A 21094-nucleotide genomic window follows, 5' to 3' on the forward strand; every position below is an offset into this window, starting at 1 on the left:
TTTTTCACTTTTTTTGTTTGCCATTTGTGGTTTTAGCAGAGTATTTTGTATTATTTCATTTTCTCTCCTTTCTGAGCATATCCATTATACTTCCTTTTTTAAAAAATGTTTTTTAGATGGTTGCCCAGAGTTTGCAGTCTAAATTTACAATTAACCCTCGTCCACTTTCAAAAACACTATGTCAGTTCATGGATAGTGTTGAATACCTTATAATAACAAAATAATTCTGATTTCTCTCTCCTGTCCCTTATATCATTGCTGTCATTCATTTCGCTTCTATGTGAGCATATACACAAGTAAGCATACATCCTTGACATTACTGTTATTACTATTCTGAGCAAACTGGTGTCTATTATATCAATTAATAAAAATAAGGTTTCTTTTTTTAACCTTTTCTTATTCCTTCTTTGATGCTCTTCCTTTCTTTAAGAAGATCCAAGTTTGTGACCTATATTATTTTCCTTCTCTTACAGATCTTATTTTAATATTTCTTACAAAGCAGGTCTACTGGCAACAGATCCCCTCAATTTTTGTTTGTCTGAGCAGCTTTTTATTTCTCCTTCACCTTTAAGGGGTTGTTTCACAGGCTACAGAATTCTAGGTTGGTGTTTTTTGTCTCTTAGTACTTCAAGTATTTTTCTGCACTCTCTTCTTGTTTGCATGGTTTCTGAGAAGTTGGATGTAATTTTTATCTTTGTTCCTCCATAGGTAAGGTGTTTTTTCCTTGGGCTTCTTTTAGGACTTTTCCCTTTGTCTTTGGTTTTCTATCTTTGAAAATGATATGTCTTGGTGCAGGTCTTTGGCATTTATCCTACTCAGTGCTCTCTGAGTTTCCTGGATCTGTTTTTTGATATATGTCATTAATTTGAAGGAAATTCTCAGTCTTATTGTTTCAAGTATTCTTCCATTTCTTTCTTTTGTCCTTCTCCTTCTGCATTCCCATTATGCATTTGTTACACATTTTTAAAAAAGGTTTTTCCATAGTCCTTGGAAACTCTATTCTGTCTTTTTAAGTCTTTCTTCTCTTTCTCTCCCCTCTCTATCTTCTCTCTCTCTCTCTCTCTTTTTAAAGATTTTATTTATTTATTCATGAGACACACACACACACACACAGAGAGAGAGAGAGAGAGAGAGAGAGGGGCACAGACCCAGGCAGAGGGAGAAACAGCCTCCATGCAGGGAGCCTGACGTGGGACTCTATCCCAGGTCTCTAGGATCATGCCCTGGGCTGAAGGCGGTGCTAAACCGCTGAGCCACCTGGACTGCCCTCTATCTCCTCTCTTTAGCTTTGGAGGTTTCTACTGATATATTTGCAGGCTCAAAGTTTCTCTTCTCAGCCATGTCCAATCTTCTAATAAGCCCATCAAAGGCATTCTTCATTTCTGTTATGGTATTGTTTTAAAATTTCTAGCATTGGTTTTTTTGGTTCTTTCTTGAGGTTTATAATTCTCTGTTTACATTCTTCTTTTTCTTTCTTGCTGTCTACCTTATCCATTAGTGCCCTTAGCATATTAATCATTATTATTTTAAATTCTTGGCATACTAATTCCAACACCCCTGTCATGTTTGGTTCTGATGCTTGTTCTGCCTCTTAAAATTGTGTTTTTTTGCCTCTTGATATGCTTTGGGATGTTTTCTTCATAGCCAGACATGGTGTGGTGGCTCAAAGGAACTGATTTAAATAGGTCTTTAGTAATGTGGTGGCGAGGTCTGAGGGGACACATTGTAACCTTAGGATTAAATCTTAATCTTTTAGTGAGGCTATGCCTCTAGACTGTGTTTCTCAGGTTTTTTTCTTCTTCCTTAGGTGGGATAGGATGGCCAGAGTGGGCTAGAGTTGAGCATTTCCCTCCCAAGTGAGTCAGTCTCTGAAAATACCGCATGCAGGTTAGGCTCTGGCTAAGTTGTGTCTCCTGAGGGTGGCCTTGTTAAGAAGTATGATATATTCACAATATTTAAAATGCACTGGTATATTTAAAAATGAGCTCTTTTCCCTCCCCTTTGCCAGAAGCATGAGGGGACTTCTTTCCAGTATTTATTCTGAGAACCTGGTTAGAAGCTAGACAGATGTTTCACAGAATTGTGCCCCATATAACTGGGTGCCTTTGGAGTTTTTAACTCTCAGGGTTGTCTGTACTGAGCCTCTAGCAGTTCATTAATTACAGCTCAGGTTTGCCTGCCATGACATTGGTTCCCTCTGTTGGTTTTGCTTGTGAGTCTCTGCTTTGGTAAGCTATGACTTCCTGTGTTCACCTCTCTGTGTATCTAATCTTAAGGGAAGTGGTTTGCCCTGTGTCCTTACTTCTCTTATGGATCCCAGAAGAGTTGCTGATTTTTTGGTCTGCATAGATTTTTTTCTTGTTGTTAAGATAGATTGGCAACTTCCAAGTTTCTTACATGTGGAACCAGAAATTGGAAATTTCTCTCTTTTTTTTTTTTTACATCTTCTGCTTATTTGCTGATATTTTCTATATTTAAAAAATTATTTCATGAGTGCTTACATTAGTTATTTTTAAAAATTTATTTAAATTTAATTAGGTAACATACACTGTATTATTAGTTGCAGGGGTAGAATGTAGTGATTTATCAGTTGCATATAATACCCAGTGCTCACTACATCAAATGCCCTCCTTGATGCCCATCACCCTTACCCCATCACCCCACAACAGACCTTCAGTTTGTTTCCTGTAGTTAAGAGTATCTCATGGTTTGTCCCCTCTCTGATTTCTTCTCATTCAGTTTTCCTTCCTTTCCCCTATAATCCTCTGTACTTTTTCTTATATTTCACATATGAGTGAAATCATGTGGTATTTCTTTGTCTGACTGACATTTTGCTTAGCATAATAACTAGTTCCATTCACATAGTTGCAAATGGCAAGATTTCATTCTTTTTGATGGCTGAGTCCTATTCCATTATATATGTATATATACCACATCTTTTTTATCCATTCATTAGTGTTTTTCACAGAGCTGGAACAAACAATCCTAAAATTTGTATGGAACCAGAAAAGACCCTGAATAGCAAAAGTAATGTTGAAAAAGAAAATCAAAGCTGGAGGCATCACAAGTTCAGACTTCAAGCTGTATTACAAAGCTGTGATTATTAAGACAGTATGGTACTGAGGCAAAAAACAGACAAGAGATCAATGGAACAGAATAGAGAACCCAGGAATGGACCCTCAACTCTATGGTCAACTCATCTTCAACAAACCAGGAAAGAATATCCAATGGAAAAAAGACAGTCTCTTCAACAAATGGTGTTGGAAAAACTGGGCAGCCACATGTAGAAGAATGAACTTGGACCATCTCTTACATGATACAAAAAGATAAACTCAAAATGGATGAAAGACCTAAATGTGAGACAGGAATCTATCAAAATCCTAGAGGAGAACAGAGACAGCAACCTCTTAGACCTTGGTTGCAGCAACTTCTTGTTAGACACATCTCCAAAGGCAAGGGAAAGAAAAGGAAAAATGAACTGTTGGGACTTCATCAAGATCAAAAGCTTCTGTACAGCAAAAGAAACAGTCAACAAAACTAAAAGACCACCCATGGAATGAAAGAAGATATTTGCAAATGACTTATCAGATAAAGGTCTAGGCTAGTATCCAAGATCTATAAAGAAGTTATCAAACTCAAGACCCCCCATAAAACCAAACAATCCAGTCAAGAAATGGGCAGAAGACATGAACAGACATTTCTCCAAAGAGGATATAAGAATGGCTAACGGAAAAAACACATTGTTTCTTTTGTATTTTTTGAAGTATTTTTTATGATTGGTACATTAAAATCATTGTCAGCAGTTCTGTCACCTTAGTCATATAAGTGTTGACATTTTTTCTCATTTGAGTTATAATTATCTTGGTTCTTGGTATGATGGATGATCCTATTCCTATTTTGATATTCCTATTTTGGATGTTAGGCTATGAGATTCTGAGTCCTAGTTAATCTTTTTAGCAGGCAATTACCTCCATTTAGGTGTAGTTTGCAGATCTTGGTGAAGGTCAATGTTTAGCCTCTCTCTGAACCTGCTTATACCATCCCAGCAAAAGCGGAGTGCTGCCTCAGTACCTTGTTGAATATGGGTGGAATGGAAGTGAACTTTCCCCCTCAACTACTTGACATCCTTTAGGTGAAAGTGGAGCTCTGTCACTGAATAGGGTTGGAAGCTTAGTTCCCTGTTGGGCTCTGGTCACACCAAGGAGGGGTGAAGTGAATTGAAGACTTGTATACACTAGGATATTTTCATGTGGAAGGATGGGAATTGAAACTCAATAATCTACTGGATCCATTTACCAGGAGATGGAGGAATCAGTGTTCAAAGTAGCTCTGCCTTGCATAGCCTTATTCAGTCTGTCAAATGATGGTGAAGGCTTGGTAACCTGCTGAGTCCTGGAGATGTAGGGCCGTGTGTGGTACAGGGAGGGAAGCAGAGTACTGTTAGCTTTGCCTCAGACTTTTCCATTAGCTTCTTGGCTACTGTGCAGAGGCTTAGATTTCCACTGGGCCCCATTAATACTATCCTAGTTGAGGATTGGAGTATTGCCTGCTTCTACCTAGAGGGAAGGTAGAAGATTAAACCCCCTGTTCAGCCTTGGTGAAACCATGGCAGGTGGGCATTTTTCCACTATTATTTGGTTTGAGTAGGGTGGATGTTGTCAAATTGTTCTTTGTATTAGGCCACTCTTTCCCCTTTCCTTTGGCTAAGGGGAGCAGTTCTTCATAGAATTTTTTTGTTTGTTTTGTTTTTGCTTTTTAGTGGTTCTGGATTATAGGCTACTCTGCTCCAGTGCTCTATCTTGGATCTATGAGATGTAAGAAGAATACCCAGGGAAGTTAGAGTTATGTTGTTCCTTAAGCCCCTGGGTCCCTTAGGCAGTCCACTTTCTGCTTTCTATTATTCAGAATCTTTCTATGTTTGTTGTGCAGGGGTTTTTAGTTGTAAAAATTAAAAGTGTAATTTACACCAGTCAGAGGAGTCTGTTTCTAGGAGAAGTAGTTAATGTATTCTATGCTTGTTACGAATTAAGAAAGTTAAAGCTGCAGACACAGGAAAGGCAGATTAATATCTGTTAATATGGAGTTAAGACTTGCCCACTTGAAATATAACTCAAGGACATTAGGAGAAGGGAGTTCTGAAGAGTAATAAGAACATAATTAAAATGATGAATAAAGAAATCTAACTCAGGTGGAGAGGGAAGGTAAAACATACAGGGACTGACTGGAATGTAGGGGTAAGGAGGCAATGTATCAGTTTCTAATGACTTCTTAGAATCAGTGACTGTAAAGCTCAGTGAAGACTGAGTTAGGGCATCAGGGCTTTGGTGGAAAGAAATATGAGCATTTTTAGAGCAAATGACCAATATTTAGTTGGGAGGTCCGCCTGGTATATAATTCAGTCTTGATTAAGAGAAACCTGTTCCTCAGCTTTCCTTGGAAGTCCCTGTGGCTGAAGGAACTCTGTCTTGTTGCTACAGGTAAGATGTAACTAGTAGGAGTGAAGACTTCTTAAAGCTAATGAGAGATGGTCTGGAGTCAGGAATAGATTGTGGGAATTAAATAAGAATTTATGCCCTGGACTATTCTAAAGTCAGAAGGAAGGTGAAGATTATCTGTGTCAGTAGTTTTAAATGTTTTTGAGCATGAGAGCCTCTTTTTTCTCTTTTAAAGATTTTATTGATTTATTCATGAGAATACACAGAGAGGAGAGAGAAAGAGGCAGAGACACAGGCAAAGGGAGAAGCAGGCTCCATGCAGGATGTGGGACTCGATCCTGGGTCTCCAGGATCATGCCCTGGGCTGAAGGTGGCGCTAAACTCCTGAGCCACCCGGGCTACCCAAGAGAGCCTCTTTTATTTATTTATTTATTTTTTATTTTTATTTTTTTTTGAGAGCCTCTTTTAATCTTAAAATATCTTGACTCTTTTAATGATAATTATTGATTGAATACTTACATAATGACAAAAAGGTGAATTAACTATCTTTGTTAGAGCAATGTGTGTCTTATTATCAAAATATCAAATCAAAATACTGTTTAACTAGATTTCTTGTCAACTTTACTTTTGAAGTGGACCTTGTGTGTGTCTCCCCCCCCCGCCCTCCGCCCGCCACTTAGGTGCTCTTCTCCAGCTCCACTGCTGCCGCTTCAGTGCAAGTCACATCACTTTTGCTGGGTCTATCTCAGTAAGCCTATGTGTTTCTACTCTTGCCCTTTTCCAATCTACTTTTTTGTTTTAAGATTATTTATTTATTTGAGAGAAAGAGAGACATAGTGAGAGCAAGCATGAGCTGGGGAAATGGGCAGAGGGAGACGGAGAAGCAGACTCCCCGCTGAGTAGGGAGCCCATGTGGCACTCCATCCCAGGACTCTGAGATCAAGACCTGAGCTGAAGGCAGACACTTAACAACCAGAGCCACCCAGGCACCCCTCTAATCCATTTCTAATAAAAATCCAGTGATGTTTTAAAAAATGATTGGATCATATAACTTCTGTGCATTCAAATTCTTTAATAGTTTTTTTTTTATTACATTTAGAATAAAATCCAAACTCCTGAGAATGGGTTTCAAGCCCTGCTTGATGGGATCCCTGCCTCCTCTCAAGGTCATCATAGGCCAATCTTTTCCTTGGCCTCTATGCTTCAATATTCTTGGCTTTCTTCAGATTCCTGAGCGCTCCTAGTCCTTTCTCCTCTTTGAGCCTTTGCACATGTAGTTCCTCTCCTAAAAAGCTCTTTATTCTGTTCTTCCCATGGCTGGGTTTTCTTAACTCTCTGTCTCAGATACCTGTCATTTACCCAGCAAGTACTTTTTTGTGCACCCAAACTAAATTCAATTCCTCATTTACCCTCCCTTATTCTGCTTTCTCAAGGAACACTGTTACTTTATCATCACAATTTATAACTATCCATTTGTGTATTTATTTGCTTACTGTCTATCTCCCTCATATATTTGCTTACTGTCTATCTCCCTCATTTCATGGATCCAAAGTCTACTTCTATCTTGGATACCCTTTGATATTTAACATCCAATGTGTTGCCTGGCACGTAGTAAATATTCAGGAAATATTTTCTTAAATAAATGCATACATAGATGAATTTGGAAAAAAGTACACACACACATATATAACATTAACTCTTATTGTTCTGATGATGCTTGCTTCACATATGGATGCAGAAAACCATTTCATTAATTTCAGTACCTCCCAGTAGACCCTGTACACAAAGTGGATTTTATTCCAACTGCTCACTAATTCATTTGTATGATACATACATATTGTGTTCATGCCATACACTGTTGTAGTTAGTGGGGGATATTATATAAATCATTATTCCTTTACTACTGATCATCTACAGGTGAAAACTCCATAGACCCAGAAACATAAATTGACAAAGCAAGAGAAGTCTGAATTGGAAAAAAAAGTGACAAAGAAAAGGATCCAAGAAAATCTCCAGAGACAATGACAAAACAAGTAATAAAATTGCAATAAATACATATCAACAATTACTTTGAATGTAAATGGACTAAACACTCCAGTCAAGAGACATAAGGTGACATAATAGATTAAAAAAAAAAACAAGATGCATCTATATGCTGCCTAAAAGAGACTCCTTTTATACCTAAAGACACCTGCAGGTTGAAAGTGAGGGGGTGGAGAAACATTTATCACACAAAAGGATGTTAAAAGAAAGCCGGAGTAGCAATACTTATGTCAGACAAACTAGATTTTATCCCAAACTATAACAAGAGATAAAGAATGGAACTATATAATAATAAAAGGAACAATATAACAAGAAGTTATAACAATTGTAAATATTTATGCACCCAACAGGGGAGCACCTAAATATATATAACAAAAATTAATAACAAACATAAAGGAACTAAGTGATAATACAATAATAGTAGGGGACTTTAACACCCCATTTACATTAATGGACAGATCATCTAAACAGAAAAAACCCCACAGAAACAGTGGCTTAACAGTGCAGAGGGTCATAGGGGAAAGGAGGGAAAACTGAATGAGAAGTTATCAGAGAGGGAGAAAAACCAGGAGAGACTCTTTAACTATAGGAAACAAGCTGAGGGTTGCTGGAGAGAGAAGGCCAGTGGGGGGATGAGGTAATTTGGTAATGGGCATTAAGGAGGGCATGTGATGTGATGACTTCTGGGTGTTACATGTAGCTGATGAATTATTGAACTCTACATCTGAAACTAAGTATGTACTTTGTGTTGGCTAATTGAATTTGAATTAAAAAAAGAAAAAGAAACAATGGCTTTGAATGACATCTGGGCCAGGTGAACTCAACAGATATATGCAGAACATTCCATCCTAAGACAGCAGAATACACATTCTCTTTAGGTGCTCATGGAACATTCTCCAGAATAGGTTACATTTTAGGTCACAAAACAGGCCTCAACAAATATAAAAAGATGGAAAGCGTACCATGCACCTTTTCTAACCACAACAGTGTGAAACTAGAAGTCAGCCACAAGAAAAAAGTTGGAAAGACCACAAATACATAGAGGTTAAACAACATATGCTATTAAAAATGAATGAGTCAACCAGGAAATCAAGGAAGAAATAAAAAAAATATGGAAACAAATGAAAATGAAAACACAATGTCCAAAACCTTTGGGATGCGGCAAAAGCATTCCTAAAAGGGAAGTATATAGCAATACAGACCTACCTCAAGCAGTAAGAAAACTCTCAAACACTCTAATCTTACACCTAAAGGAGCTAGAAAAAGAGCAACAAATGAACCCTAAAGCCAAGAGTAGGAAGGAAATAATAAAGATTACAGCAGAACTAAATTATGTAGAAATTAAAAAAAAATAGAACATATCAATGAAACCAGGAGCTTTTTCTTTGGAAAAAAATAGTACAGTTGATTAACCTCTAGCCAGACTTATCAAAAAGATAAAGGATACAAATTAATAAAATCACTAATGAGAGAGGAGAAATAACAGCGAACACCATAGAAATACAAACAATTATAAAATTACGGAAAACTATATGCAAACAAATTGGATAATGTAGAAAAAATTGATAAATTCCTAGAAACATAACCTACCAAAACTGAAAGAGGAAAAAAAACTTCAACAGACCAATAACCAGCAAAGAAATTGAGTCAATAATCAAAAAACTTTCAACAAGCAGAAGTCCAGGGACAGATGGCTTCATGAAAGGCAAATTCTACCAAATATTTAAAGAAGAGTTAATACCTGTTCTTCTCAAACTCTTCCAAAAAATAGAATTGGAAGGAAAATTTCCAAACTCATTATGTGAAGCCAGCATTACCCTGATAACGAGACCAGATGAAGACATCACTAAAAGAACTACAGGCCAATATCCCTGATAAATATGAATGCAAAGATTCTCAATAAAATACTAGCAAATTGAATCTATTAAAAGAATCATTCATGACAGGCAAGTGAAATTTATTCCTGAGCTGCAGGACTGGTTCATTATCTGCAAATCAATTGACGTGATACACCACATTAATAAAACAAAGGATAAGAATCACAATCCTTTCAATAGATGCTGAAAAAGCATTTGACAAAGTACAACATCCATTCATAATAAAAACTCTTAATAGAGCACAGTAAGAAGAAACATTTTCCTCAACATAATAGAGACCATCTATGAAAATCCCACAGCTAATATCATCCTTGGGTGGAAAAACTGCGATCTTTTCCTGTATGGTCAGGAAGAAGACAGGATGTCCACTCGAACCACTGTTATTTAACATGGTTTGGAAGTCCTAACACAACAATCAGACAACAAAATAAAATAAAAGTCATCTAAATTGGCAAGGAAGAAATCAAACTTTCACTGTTTGCAGATGTCATGATACTCTGTATAGAAAACTTGAAAGAACCCACCAAAAAATTACTAGAACTGATAGATGAGTTCAGTTGCAGGATACAAAATCAACATACCTAACTCTGTTGCATCTCTATACACCTATAATGAAGCAGCAGAAAGAGAAATCGATCCCATTTACAACTGCACCAAAAGCCAAAAGCTACCTTGGATAAACCTAACCAAAGAGGTGAAAGACCTGTACTCTGAAAACTATAAACACTGATGAAACACATGAAAGAAATTGAAAATGACACAAAGAAATGAAAAGACATTCTATGCTCATGGTTTGGAAGAATAAATATTGTTAAAATGTCTGTACTACCCAAAGCAATCTATACATTTAATGCAATCCCTATCAAAATGCCAACCCATTTTTCACAGAACTAGATCAAAGAATCCTAAAATTTATGGAACCACAAAAAGACCAAAAATAGACAAAAAAAGCAAAGCTGGAGGCATCAAAATTCCAGACTTCTATTTATATGACAAAGCTGTAGTAATAAAAAGAGTATGGTCCTGGTACAGAAATAGACAGAGATCAATGGAACAGAATAGAAACCCAGAAACGAACTCATGAATGGTGAATCTTTGGCAAACCAGGAAAGACTATCTAATGGGAAAAAGACAGTCTCTGACAAATGATGTTGGGAAAATTGGACAGTCACATGTAGAATGAAACCGGGCCACTTTCTTACACCAAACACAATAAATTCAAAATGGACTAAAAACTTAAATGTGAGACCTGAAAGTATAAAAATCCTAGAGAACATGGGCAGTAACCTTTTTGACATCAGCTGTAGCAACTTCTTTCTAGATATGTCTCCTGCAGGAAGGGAAACAAAAACTATTGGGAATATATCAAAATCAAAAGCTTCTGCACAGCAAAGGAAACCATCAACAAAACTAAAAGGCAACCTATGGAATGGAAGAAGATATTTGCAAATGACATATCTGATAATGGGTTACTATACAAAATATATAAAGAACTTATAAAACTCAACATCCCCAAAAATGAATAATACAATAATCCAATTAAAAATGGGCAAAGGGCATGAATACACTTTTTTTCCAAAGAAGACATAACAAACACAAACAAACAACCAATGAAAAGGTGCACAATATCACTCATTAGGGAAATGAGAATCAAAACTACAATGGAACATTACCTCATACCTGTCAGAATAGCCAAGATAAAAAACACAAGAAACAACAAGTGTTGGTGAGGGTGTGGAGAAAAAGGAGCCCTCTTGCATAGTTGGTGGAAGTGAAAATTGGTGTAATTACTGTGGAAAATAGTATGGAGGTTCCTCAAGAAGTTTAAAATAGAACTACCCTATGATTCGGCAATTGTATTGCAAGGCATTTACCCAAAGAATACAAATACACTAATTCAAAGGGATACATGCACCCCAATGTTTATAGCAGCATTACCAGTAATAGCCAAATTATGGAAGCAGCCCAAATATCTATTAACTGATGAATGAATAAGGAAGAGATGGTGTATATCTACACACAATGGAATATTACTTGGCCATCAAAAAGAATGAACTCTTGCCATTTGCAGTGACATGGATGGAGCTAGACAGTATTATGCCAAACGAAATATGTCAGTCAGAGAAAGACAAATATCATATTTCACTCATATGTAGAATTTAAGAAACAAAACACCTAAGCAAAGGGTAAAAAAGAGAGGCACACCAAGAAATAGACTTCTAACTATAAGGAATAAACTGATGGTTACCAGAGGGAAGGTGGTTGGGGGGATGGGTGAAATAGGTGATGGAGATTAAGGGATGAACTTGTGATGAGCATCTGGTGTTGTATGTAAGTGTTGAATCACTATATTGTACACCTGAAGCTAATATAACTCTGTTAATTAACTGGAATTAAAACAAAACCTTAAAAATAGTTTTATATTTTCCTGCCTCCTTTCCTAAACTGAAGAAAGCAGGATTTAGCCTGCTTTGTTGAAGCTACCATCCAAATGCCACCAAGAACATAGAAATAAGGAAAATAGTGAGGGTTTTTTTTGCTTTATGCAGTGGGGAGAACATACTCCAGAGAGCCTCAGAAGTGCCCCAGTCATGGGGGGTTGGGAGGGTGTCTTACAGAGTTTGAGCTTGTGCTGGATAATTCTGAAGATGGAGTTAGAGAAATGGGATCAGTTCAGAATAGGATATCTCAAAAGTTTTATTTAGGAGGTAGAACTTAAAATAGAGCTCTCATGGATAAAGAAATAGCAATGATGCAAAGAAAGGAGATACCAATTAATATCTGATGTTGAGTTATTTTGGGGGTCACGAAGGGAATTTGTCTATGTCTCCTTCTGAGTGTTGTTTTTACTTTCTCAAAATAAAAAAGTACTTCAAACTGCATTAGGAGGAAATTACATTTACTGAAAACCCATTATATATCAAACATTTCCCAAGCAATTTATGTATATTAACACATGTAATTCTCACAACAACCCTAGGAAAGAAGTTGTATGCTCTCAGTGTACAAGTAAGTAAATTAAGATACAGAGATTTATATAATTTGTTCAAGTTCATGCTACCAGTAAGGATACAACCAGTATTCAAATTGAGACAATTTTTTTCCAGAGCATAAGTAGTGCACTGTATTTAAGTATCTGTACAAAGTACCTTTCCCTCTATTCTTAGGCCAGAATTAAAGTCTTACTTTTTTTTTAAAGATTGTATTTATTTATTCATGAGAGACACACACAGAAAGAGACAGAGACATAGGCAGAGGGAGAAGCAAGTTCCATGCAGGGAGCTGATGTGGGACTCCATCCCAGGATCCAGGATCCAGGATCCAGGATCACGCCCTGAGCCGAAGGCAGGTGCTAAACCACTGAGCCACCCAGGCATCCCGTAAAGTCCTAATTTTAATTAATTTTTTTTCCTGATGGATTCATGATGACTAATTTCAGAGCATCCCTGCAGTCGACTAGTAGGAAAAATCAAGGAGCTATATAGGAAAGGCTCCATTGCTTGATTGTGGATAGAGCCCAGAATCCTTAAGCCTTTGGAAGATTAGAAATGAGCTGAGACGCTCTGGAAAGCAGCAAACAGGGTAAGGAGAAGCAGGGAGGTCTGTGGAAGAGAAGTGCATAAATAGGATTTGAAATCAGATGGACTGGAGTCTGAATCCTTTTTTTTTTTTTTTTTGGAGTCTGAATCCTTTAGCCAACCATCATTCACTAGTTGTATGGCCTCAAGTGTCCTAATAGTTAATGATTTAAATTCAAAAAAATTTGAGTATAGTTGACACACAATGTTACGTTAGTATCTGGTGTACAGTGTAGTGATTTGATAAGTTTATATATTATACTATGTTCACCATAAGTGTAGCTGCCATCAGTTACCACACAACAGTATTAGAATATTATTGACTGTATTCCCTATGCTGTGCCTTTTATCTCCATGACTTGTTCATTCCATACCCGGAAGCCCTCCCACTCCCCTTCACCCATATTTCCCATTCCTTGTCCTCCTGCTCTCTGGTAACCATCTGTTTATTCTCCATATTTATAGGTCTGTTTCTGCTTTTTGTTTCTTTATTCATTTGTTTGTTTTTTCTTTTTTTTGGATTCTACATATGAGTGAAATCATCTGGTATTCGTCTTTCTCCATAAGACTTGACTTAACATTATATCCTTTAGGTCCATCCATATTGTTGCAAATGGCACTATCACTTCCTTTATTATGGTTGCATAATATTCTATTTTACTGTCTATCTTGAGAAATAAAAAGCAGGAGGCATCACAATTCCAGGTTTCAAGATGTACTTTTGCTGGCACAAAAGCAAACACATAGGTCAGTGGAACAGAGAGCCCAGAAATAAACCCACAATTATGTGGTCAATCAATCTATGACAAAGGAGACTACAGTGTGGAAAAGACAGTCTCTCCAATAAACTATCAGTAAAATAATATAAAATTTATCCACCCCATAGGTTCTTTTTTTTCTGTGAAGAAAAAAATTTTTTATTTTTTAAATTTTTTTTAGAAAAAAATTTTAAAAAGTACATCAAGTATTTAGTACAGTATTTGTAGTATGGTTCTCTAGTACCATAGAGTAGGGGACTGAGGGATTAATATGTGGTAAATACTGATATTATCTGATACTGGCATCCTGAAATCTCCATAAGTACCCTGAGTTTTCTTTAGTCAGGTTATATCCCTTGATTCTCTTCTCTCTGTGTTCCAGGTGTTGTTTCATATGTTAGTGAAGACATGGAAGGGTTCAATCCTCTTCTCTACTTATTTTACCTGAGCTCCAGTTATCAGTCCTGTGTGGGAACTTTGATTGCCCCTCAGTGGGTGTTGACGGCAGCACACTGCTTTTTACCGTAAGTGATGGGGATCTGTCCATTTGGCTCCAAGGCTGCAGGGCTCCGTATATTAATGTGTGTTGGTTTATATACATATTGGTGTATACATGCAATGATAACCTCGTGGTATATACCTCTAGAGTATATAATTAGAAATGGCACTGTTGGACCATAGAGGATGCAAATGTTCACTTTTGCACATCTGCCAGCAATTTATAAGCATTTTCCTACATTGGGTATTGTCAAACTTTTTTGTTATTTTGCTGGTTGTGTCAAATTTCTTGTTACACTCTTAATTTTATCTTTATCAGTAGTTGATGATTGGCATAACTTTTTTCTTCTTTTCCTTTTCTACCCTACTCCTTCTGCTAATAGAGTTTCTTCTGGGAAATACTGTTTCATGGTCTTTGAACATTTCATTAATTTAAAAAAAATTGCTTTGTAGGACTTCTATAAATGTTCTAGTTATTACTCTTTTGCCAGTTACATATGTTGAAAATACCTTCTTCCAGTTTGTGGCTCAGTCTTCTCTTTATGTGTATTTTGGCAAAAAGAGCTCTTTACTTGAGTATAATTCAATTTAACACTTAAATTATCAGTCTTTTATGGTTATTTGTGGTTATTGAGTCTTTTTAAAAAATATTTTATTTATTTATTCTTGAGAGACAGAGAGAGAGAGAGAGAGAGGCAGAGCATAGGCAGAGGGAGAAGCAGGCTCCATGCAGGGAGCCTGATGTGGGACTCGATCCCGGGATTCCAGGATCATGCCCTGGGCCAAAGGCAGGCGCTAAACCACTGAAGCCACCCAGGTGCCCCATGGTTATTGAGTATTGTGCCTAGTTGAAAACACCTTTAAGATACCAAGATCAGAAAAGATACTATTTCTAGAGTATTTATTTATTTTAAAAAATATTTTATTTATTTATTAGAGAGAGAGAGAGAGAGAGAACACAAGCTGAGGGGGCAGTAGAAGCAGAGGGTGAAGCAGACTCCTTGATGAGCAGAAAGCGTGATTTGGGGCCCGATCCCAGGACCCTGACATCATCATCTGAGCCAAAGGCAGATGCTTTAACCAACTGAGCCACTCAGGTGTCCCTATTTCTAGAGTCTTTAAAGTTTTGATTTAATATTTAAATATTTGTGTCATTTGGAATTGATTTTTATGAATGATGTGAAGTAGGAATCCAGTTTCATTTTTTAAAACATAGTAAGCTAAGTATCCAAATATGATTTATCTAATGGTTCCTTCTTCAGTGATGTGCAGCACCACTTATGTCATCTATCAAAGTTCTTCTATCTGAAAAAACAAAGTTTTTCTATCTGTGCATGGGTCTGATTCTGGGCTCTCCCTACTGCTGCGTTGGTTTATTTATTATGGACCAATACCTCAATATCTTAATAATTACGACTTTATTATAATTTGTGATGTCTGATAGGGTAGGCCAGCCATGTTTTTCTTTATCAGGAACACTTAAGTATTTTTAAATAGATTTTAAAATCAACTTGTCAAGTTCTATGAAAAAGTTTGTTGGGATTTATTTGGAATTGCTTTGACTTGTTGTATTAGTTGGGAAGAATCAATATTTTTCTGGTCATGATTATTCCTAGCCATGGATCTGGCATATCTCTCTACTTATTTTGGTTTCCCTTTGATGCATTTCAATAGTTTTATATTATCTCATACATGTCTTATACATATCTTATTAAATTTATTCTTAAAATGCTTTATATTTTTCTATTATATTTTAATTGTACTTTCAGAAAATTATATTTTCTGCTTATTAGTGATGATGGAAATGCAGTTGATATTCATAAATTTATCTAATGGCTTTAGCTTTCTTATACTTTCTTACTATTTCTAGTAATTTATGTATATGTTCCTGTGGATTTTCTGTTCACTATCTTTGAAAAGAGCCATTTTCATTATTATTTTAATTCTCAGTAATTAAAAAAAATGTCCACATGATTAAATCTTTCATTCATAAGTTTAGAATTTGGAATGATAAATTTTGGGGGGTTAACTTTCCAAATTAAAAAAAATATTTGAGTTCTAGTTTAATTGTTTTATGTTCAGAGAGTATGATCAATGTGATACTGATTCTTTGAAAAGAATTAAGACTTGCTTTCTGGACTAGTATACAGTCAATTTTTATAAATCCTCGTGTGTTTGAAAGAATGCACACTCATTTTTTTGGGTAGAAGTTTCTATATATATCAAACTTTAATTGTGTAGTTCAAGTCTTCAGTATCCTTACTAAATATTTTCTTAATATCTATAATGTATAGATTTATGTTGAAATATTCTTCTATATTTAGATTTATCAAAATAGTTCTATAAATTTATTACTTTTTGTTTTTTAAAAATATTTTTAGGCTATTTTGTTAAGTATATGTAAATTCAGGTACATTTTTAAATGTAGGTACTTTGTGATTTCCCAGTAAATCAAAGCTATTACTATATGTTATTGCTTTCTCTCATATAGATAATATTTTTTTGTCTTAAATCCTATTTGTCAGTTATTAATATGCCAATGCTATTCCTTTTTTGGTTGGTTGGTATTATCCTAGTATATCATTTTATATCTTTTCTACCCTTCTGTATCTTTTTGATTTAAATATGTCTATTAATTTACATATAGTAAGATTTTTAAAAATGCAATTTACAATTTCTATCTTTTAACTGGCAAGTTTTGGCCATTTGTATTTATTTTGATTATTGCTATACTCAGACTAATTTCTACCTATTTTGAATTTCTACACTTTTTATATTTGTCTAAAATACTTTTGTTTTATTATTTAATATTTTAGGTACCTTTTAATTCTTCTTTCATTTTTATGAGGAATATACATCCTATTCTTGTAGCCATTGTTTTATAAATTTTAATATAGAGATTTAATGTAATAGTTCAAAGTTAAAGAATATTCTCATGCCCTTCTTTTTTTATTTCAAGTTTTTATTTAATTTCTAGTTAGTTAACGTATATGGTAAAATTGGTTTCAGATGTAGAATTTAGTGATTCATCACATATAACACTCAATGCTCATCACAAGTGACCTCCTTAATACCCATCATCCATTTAGCCCATCCCCTGCTCACCTCCCTCCATCAGCCCTCAGTTTGTAGGGTAGTTAAGAGTCTCTTATGGTTTGCTTCCCTCTCTCTTTTTTCCCCTTCCCTTAAGTTCATCTGTTTTATTTCTTACATTCCACATGAGTGAAATCATATGGTATTTGTCTTTCTTTGACTGACTTATTTCCCTTAGCATAATACTCTCTAGCTCCATCTACATCATTGCAAATAGCAAGATTTCATTCTTTTTGATGGCTGAGTAATGTTCCAGTGTGTGTGTGTGTGTGTGTGTGTGTGTGTGTGTGTATCTTTATCCATTCATCAATCGGTGGACATTTGGGCTTTTCCCATAATTTGGCTATTGTTGATAATGATGTTATAAATACCAGGGTGCATGTGCCCTTTCAAATCAGTATTTTTGTATCCTTTGGGCAAATACTAGTAGCACAATTGCTGGATCATAGGGTAGTTCTATTTTTAATTTTAGGAAACCTCCACACTGTTTTCCAGAGTGGCTGTACCAGTTCGCATTCCCACCAACAGTGCAAGAGGGTTCCTGTTTCTCCACACCCTCACCAACATGTGTTGTTTCCTGTCTTGTTAATTTTAGCCATTCTCATCAGTGTAAAGTGGTATCTCATTGTGGTTTTGATTTGTATTTCCCTGATGACAAGTGATCAGGAGCATTTTTTCATGTGCTTGTTGGCCATGTGTATGTCTTCTTTGGAGAAATGTCTGTTCATGTCTTCTGCCCATTTCTTGACTGATTTGTTTGTTTTTGGGTATTGAGTTTGATAAGTTCTTTTTTTTTTAATTTTTTTTATTTATTTACGATAGTCACAGAGAGAGAGAGAGAGGCAGAGACACAGGCAGAAGGAGAAGCAGGCTCCATGCACCGGGAGCCCGACGTGGGACTCGATCCCGGGTCTCCAGGATCGCACCCTGGGCCAAAGGCAGGCGCCAAACCACTGTGCCACCCAGGGATCCCCGAGTTCTTTTTTTTTTTAATTTTAAGAGTTGTGTGTGTGTGTGTGTATATATATATATATATATATATATATATATATATATATATATATTAAGATTTATTTATTTATTCATGAGAGACACACACAGAGAGAGATAGAGACATAGGCAGAGGGAGGAAAAGTAGGCTCCTCACAGGGAGTCTAATGTGGGACTCAATCCTGGATCCTGGGATTATGCCCTGAGCTGCAGGCAGATGCTCAACTGCTGAGTCACACAGGCATCCCGAGTTTGATAAATTTTTTATAGATCTTGGATACTAGCCTTATATCTGATATGTCATTTGCAAATATCTTCTCCCATTCTGTAGATTGCCTTTTAGTTTTAGTTCCAATAGTTCACTATTGCTTTTGTTTCCCTTGCCTTTATAGATGTGTCTTGCAAGAAGTTGCTGTGGCCAAGCTAAAAAAGGTTGCTGTCTATATTCTCCTCTAGGATTTTGATGGATTCCTGTCTCACATTTAGGTCTTTCATCCATTTTGAGTTTATCTTTACATATGATATAAGAGAATGATCCAGTTTCATTGTTCTACATGTGGCTGTCCAATTTTCCCAACACCATTTATTGAAGAAACTTTATTCCATTGGATATTCTTTCCTGCTTTATCGAAGATCAGTTGACCATACAGTTGAGAGTCCATTTCTGGGTTCTCTGTTCTGTTCCATTGGTCTATGTGTTTGTTTTTGTGCCAGTACCATACTGTCTTGATGATCACAGCTTTGTAATACAGCTTGAAGTCAGGTATTGTGATGCCCCCAGCTTTGGTTTCCTTTTTCAATATTTCTCTGGCTATTTGGGGTCTTTTCTGGTTCCAAACCTTAGGATTGTTTGTTCCAACCCTGTGAAGGAAGTCCATGGTATTTTGATAAGGATTGCATTGAATGTATACATTGCTCTGGGTACACATTTTCACAATATTCATTCTTCCAATCCATGAACATGGAATGTTTTCCCATCTCTTTGTGTCTCCCTCAATTTCTTTCATTAGTATTCTGTAGTTAATAAAGTACAGATCCTTTACCTGTCAGGTTAGGATTTTTCCCTAGGTATCTTTTTTTTTTTTTAATGATAGTCACAGAGAGAGAGAGAGGCAGAGACACAGGCAGAGGAAGAAGCAGGCTCCATGCACCGGAAGCCTGATGTGGGATTCGATCCCGGGTCTCCAGGATCGCGCCCTGGGCCAAAGGCAGGCGCCAAACCGCTGTGCCACCCAGGGATCCCCTTTCCCTAGGTATCTTATGGTTTTGAGAGCAATTGTAAATGGGATTGATTCCCTAATTTCTCTTTCATCAGTCTCATTGTTAGTGTATAGATTTCTGTGCATTGATTTTGTAGCGTGACACATTGCTGAATTGCTATATGAATTCTAGCAATTTTGGGGTGGAGTCTTTTGGGTTCTCCATGTACAATATCATGTCATCTGTGAAGAGTGAGCATTTGACTACTTCTTTGCCAATTTGAGTGCCTTTTATTTCTTTTTGTTGTCTGATTGCTGAGACTAGGACTGCTAGCACTATGTTGAACAACAATGGTGAGAGTGGGCATTCCTGTTGTGTTCCTGTTGTGTTTCCCCATTGAGAATGATATTCAAAGTAGGCTTTTTGTAGATGGCTTTTATGATTTTGAGATATGTTCCCTGTATCCCTATACTTTGAAGACATTCAATCAGGAAAGGATGCTGTATTTTGTCAAATGCTTTCTCTGCATCAAATGAGAGGATCATATGGTTTTTGTCTTTTATTTTATTAATGTGATCTGTTGTGTTGATTGATTTATGAATGTCGAACCACCTCTGTATCCCAGGGATAAATCCCACTTGGTCATGATGACTAATCCTTTTAATGTACTATTGGATCCTATTGGCTAGTATCTTGGTGAGTATTTTGATACCCATGTTCCTCTGTGATATTGGTCTGTAATTCTCGTTTTTGATGGAGTCTTCATCTGGTTTTGGGATCAAGATAATGCTGGCCTCATAGAATGAGTTTGGAGATATTCCCTCAATTTCTATCCTTTGAAACAGCTTTAGTATAATTTTTTTTTCAAATAAGTCTCAATTTTAATAAGATCCTCTACATACACATTTGCTACTAAAAATTGAAATAGCACACCAAAAAAATTACAATTTCTGAAAACCAGAAAAATCTACCTTATGCACACCCTCCACTAATTATACTCTAACCAAACCACCCCAAGTTTTCTGTGTATTCCTTCTGCACAAGTTACTTGGCTTCTGATTTTTTGATGTTAGGTTTTATCTTAATGACTTTAGGTATTATTTAGGTATTATTTCTTTTTTAAATGTTTGGTAGAATTCCCCTGGGAAGCGAGCTGGCCCTGGACTTTTGTTTCTTGGGAAGTTTTTGATGACTGCTTCAGTTTCCTCTCTGGTTATTGATCTGTTCAGATTTTCTATTTCTTTCTATTTCAGTTTTGGTAATTTGTAGGTTGGTTTCCAGGAATGTATGCATTTCTTTCAGCTTGCCTAATTTGTTGGCATATAGTTGCTCATAATACATTTTAAAAATTGTTTGTATTTCCTTGGTGTTGGTTGTGATCTCTCCTCTTTCATTCATGATTTTATTAATTTGAGTCTTTTTTCTTTTTAATAAGTCTTGCTAGGGGTTTATTTATCTTATTAATTCTTTCAAAGAACCAGCTCCTGGTTTCATTGATCTGTTCTATACTTATTCTGGTCTCTATTCATTGAGTTCTCTAATCTTTATTATTAATCTTTATTATTTCTCTTCTTCTGCTTGCTGTAGGCTTTATTTGCTGAATCTTTGAAACTCTTCTCTAA

The 21094-nt window shown here is 36.1% G+C and overlaps 1 protein-coding gene across 3 annotated transcripts in view; it reads left to right on the forward strand.

The window, feature by feature from the left end:
- LOC140605248 (putative inactive serine protease 58) overlaps positions 1-21094 on the forward strand; it is a 47216-nt gene that overhangs the window by 8604 nt on the left and 17518 nt on the right. For all 3 annotated transcript variants that reach the window (XM_072777471.1, XM_072777472.1, XM_072777470.1), the window contains exon 2: positions 14074-14215. In XM_072777471.1, coding sequence (XP_072633572.1) covers positions 14074-14215 — 142 coding nt within the window. The remainder of the gene's footprint in view (positions 1-14073; positions 14216-21094) is intronic.

Source organism: Canis lupus, chromosome 15 (assembly GCF_048164855.1).
Source record: "Canis lupus baileyi chromosome 15, mCanLup2.hap1, whole genome shotgun sequence".
Taxonomy (NCBI): domain Eukaryota; kingdom Metazoa; phylum Chordata; class Mammalia; order Carnivora; family Canidae; genus Canis; species Canis lupus.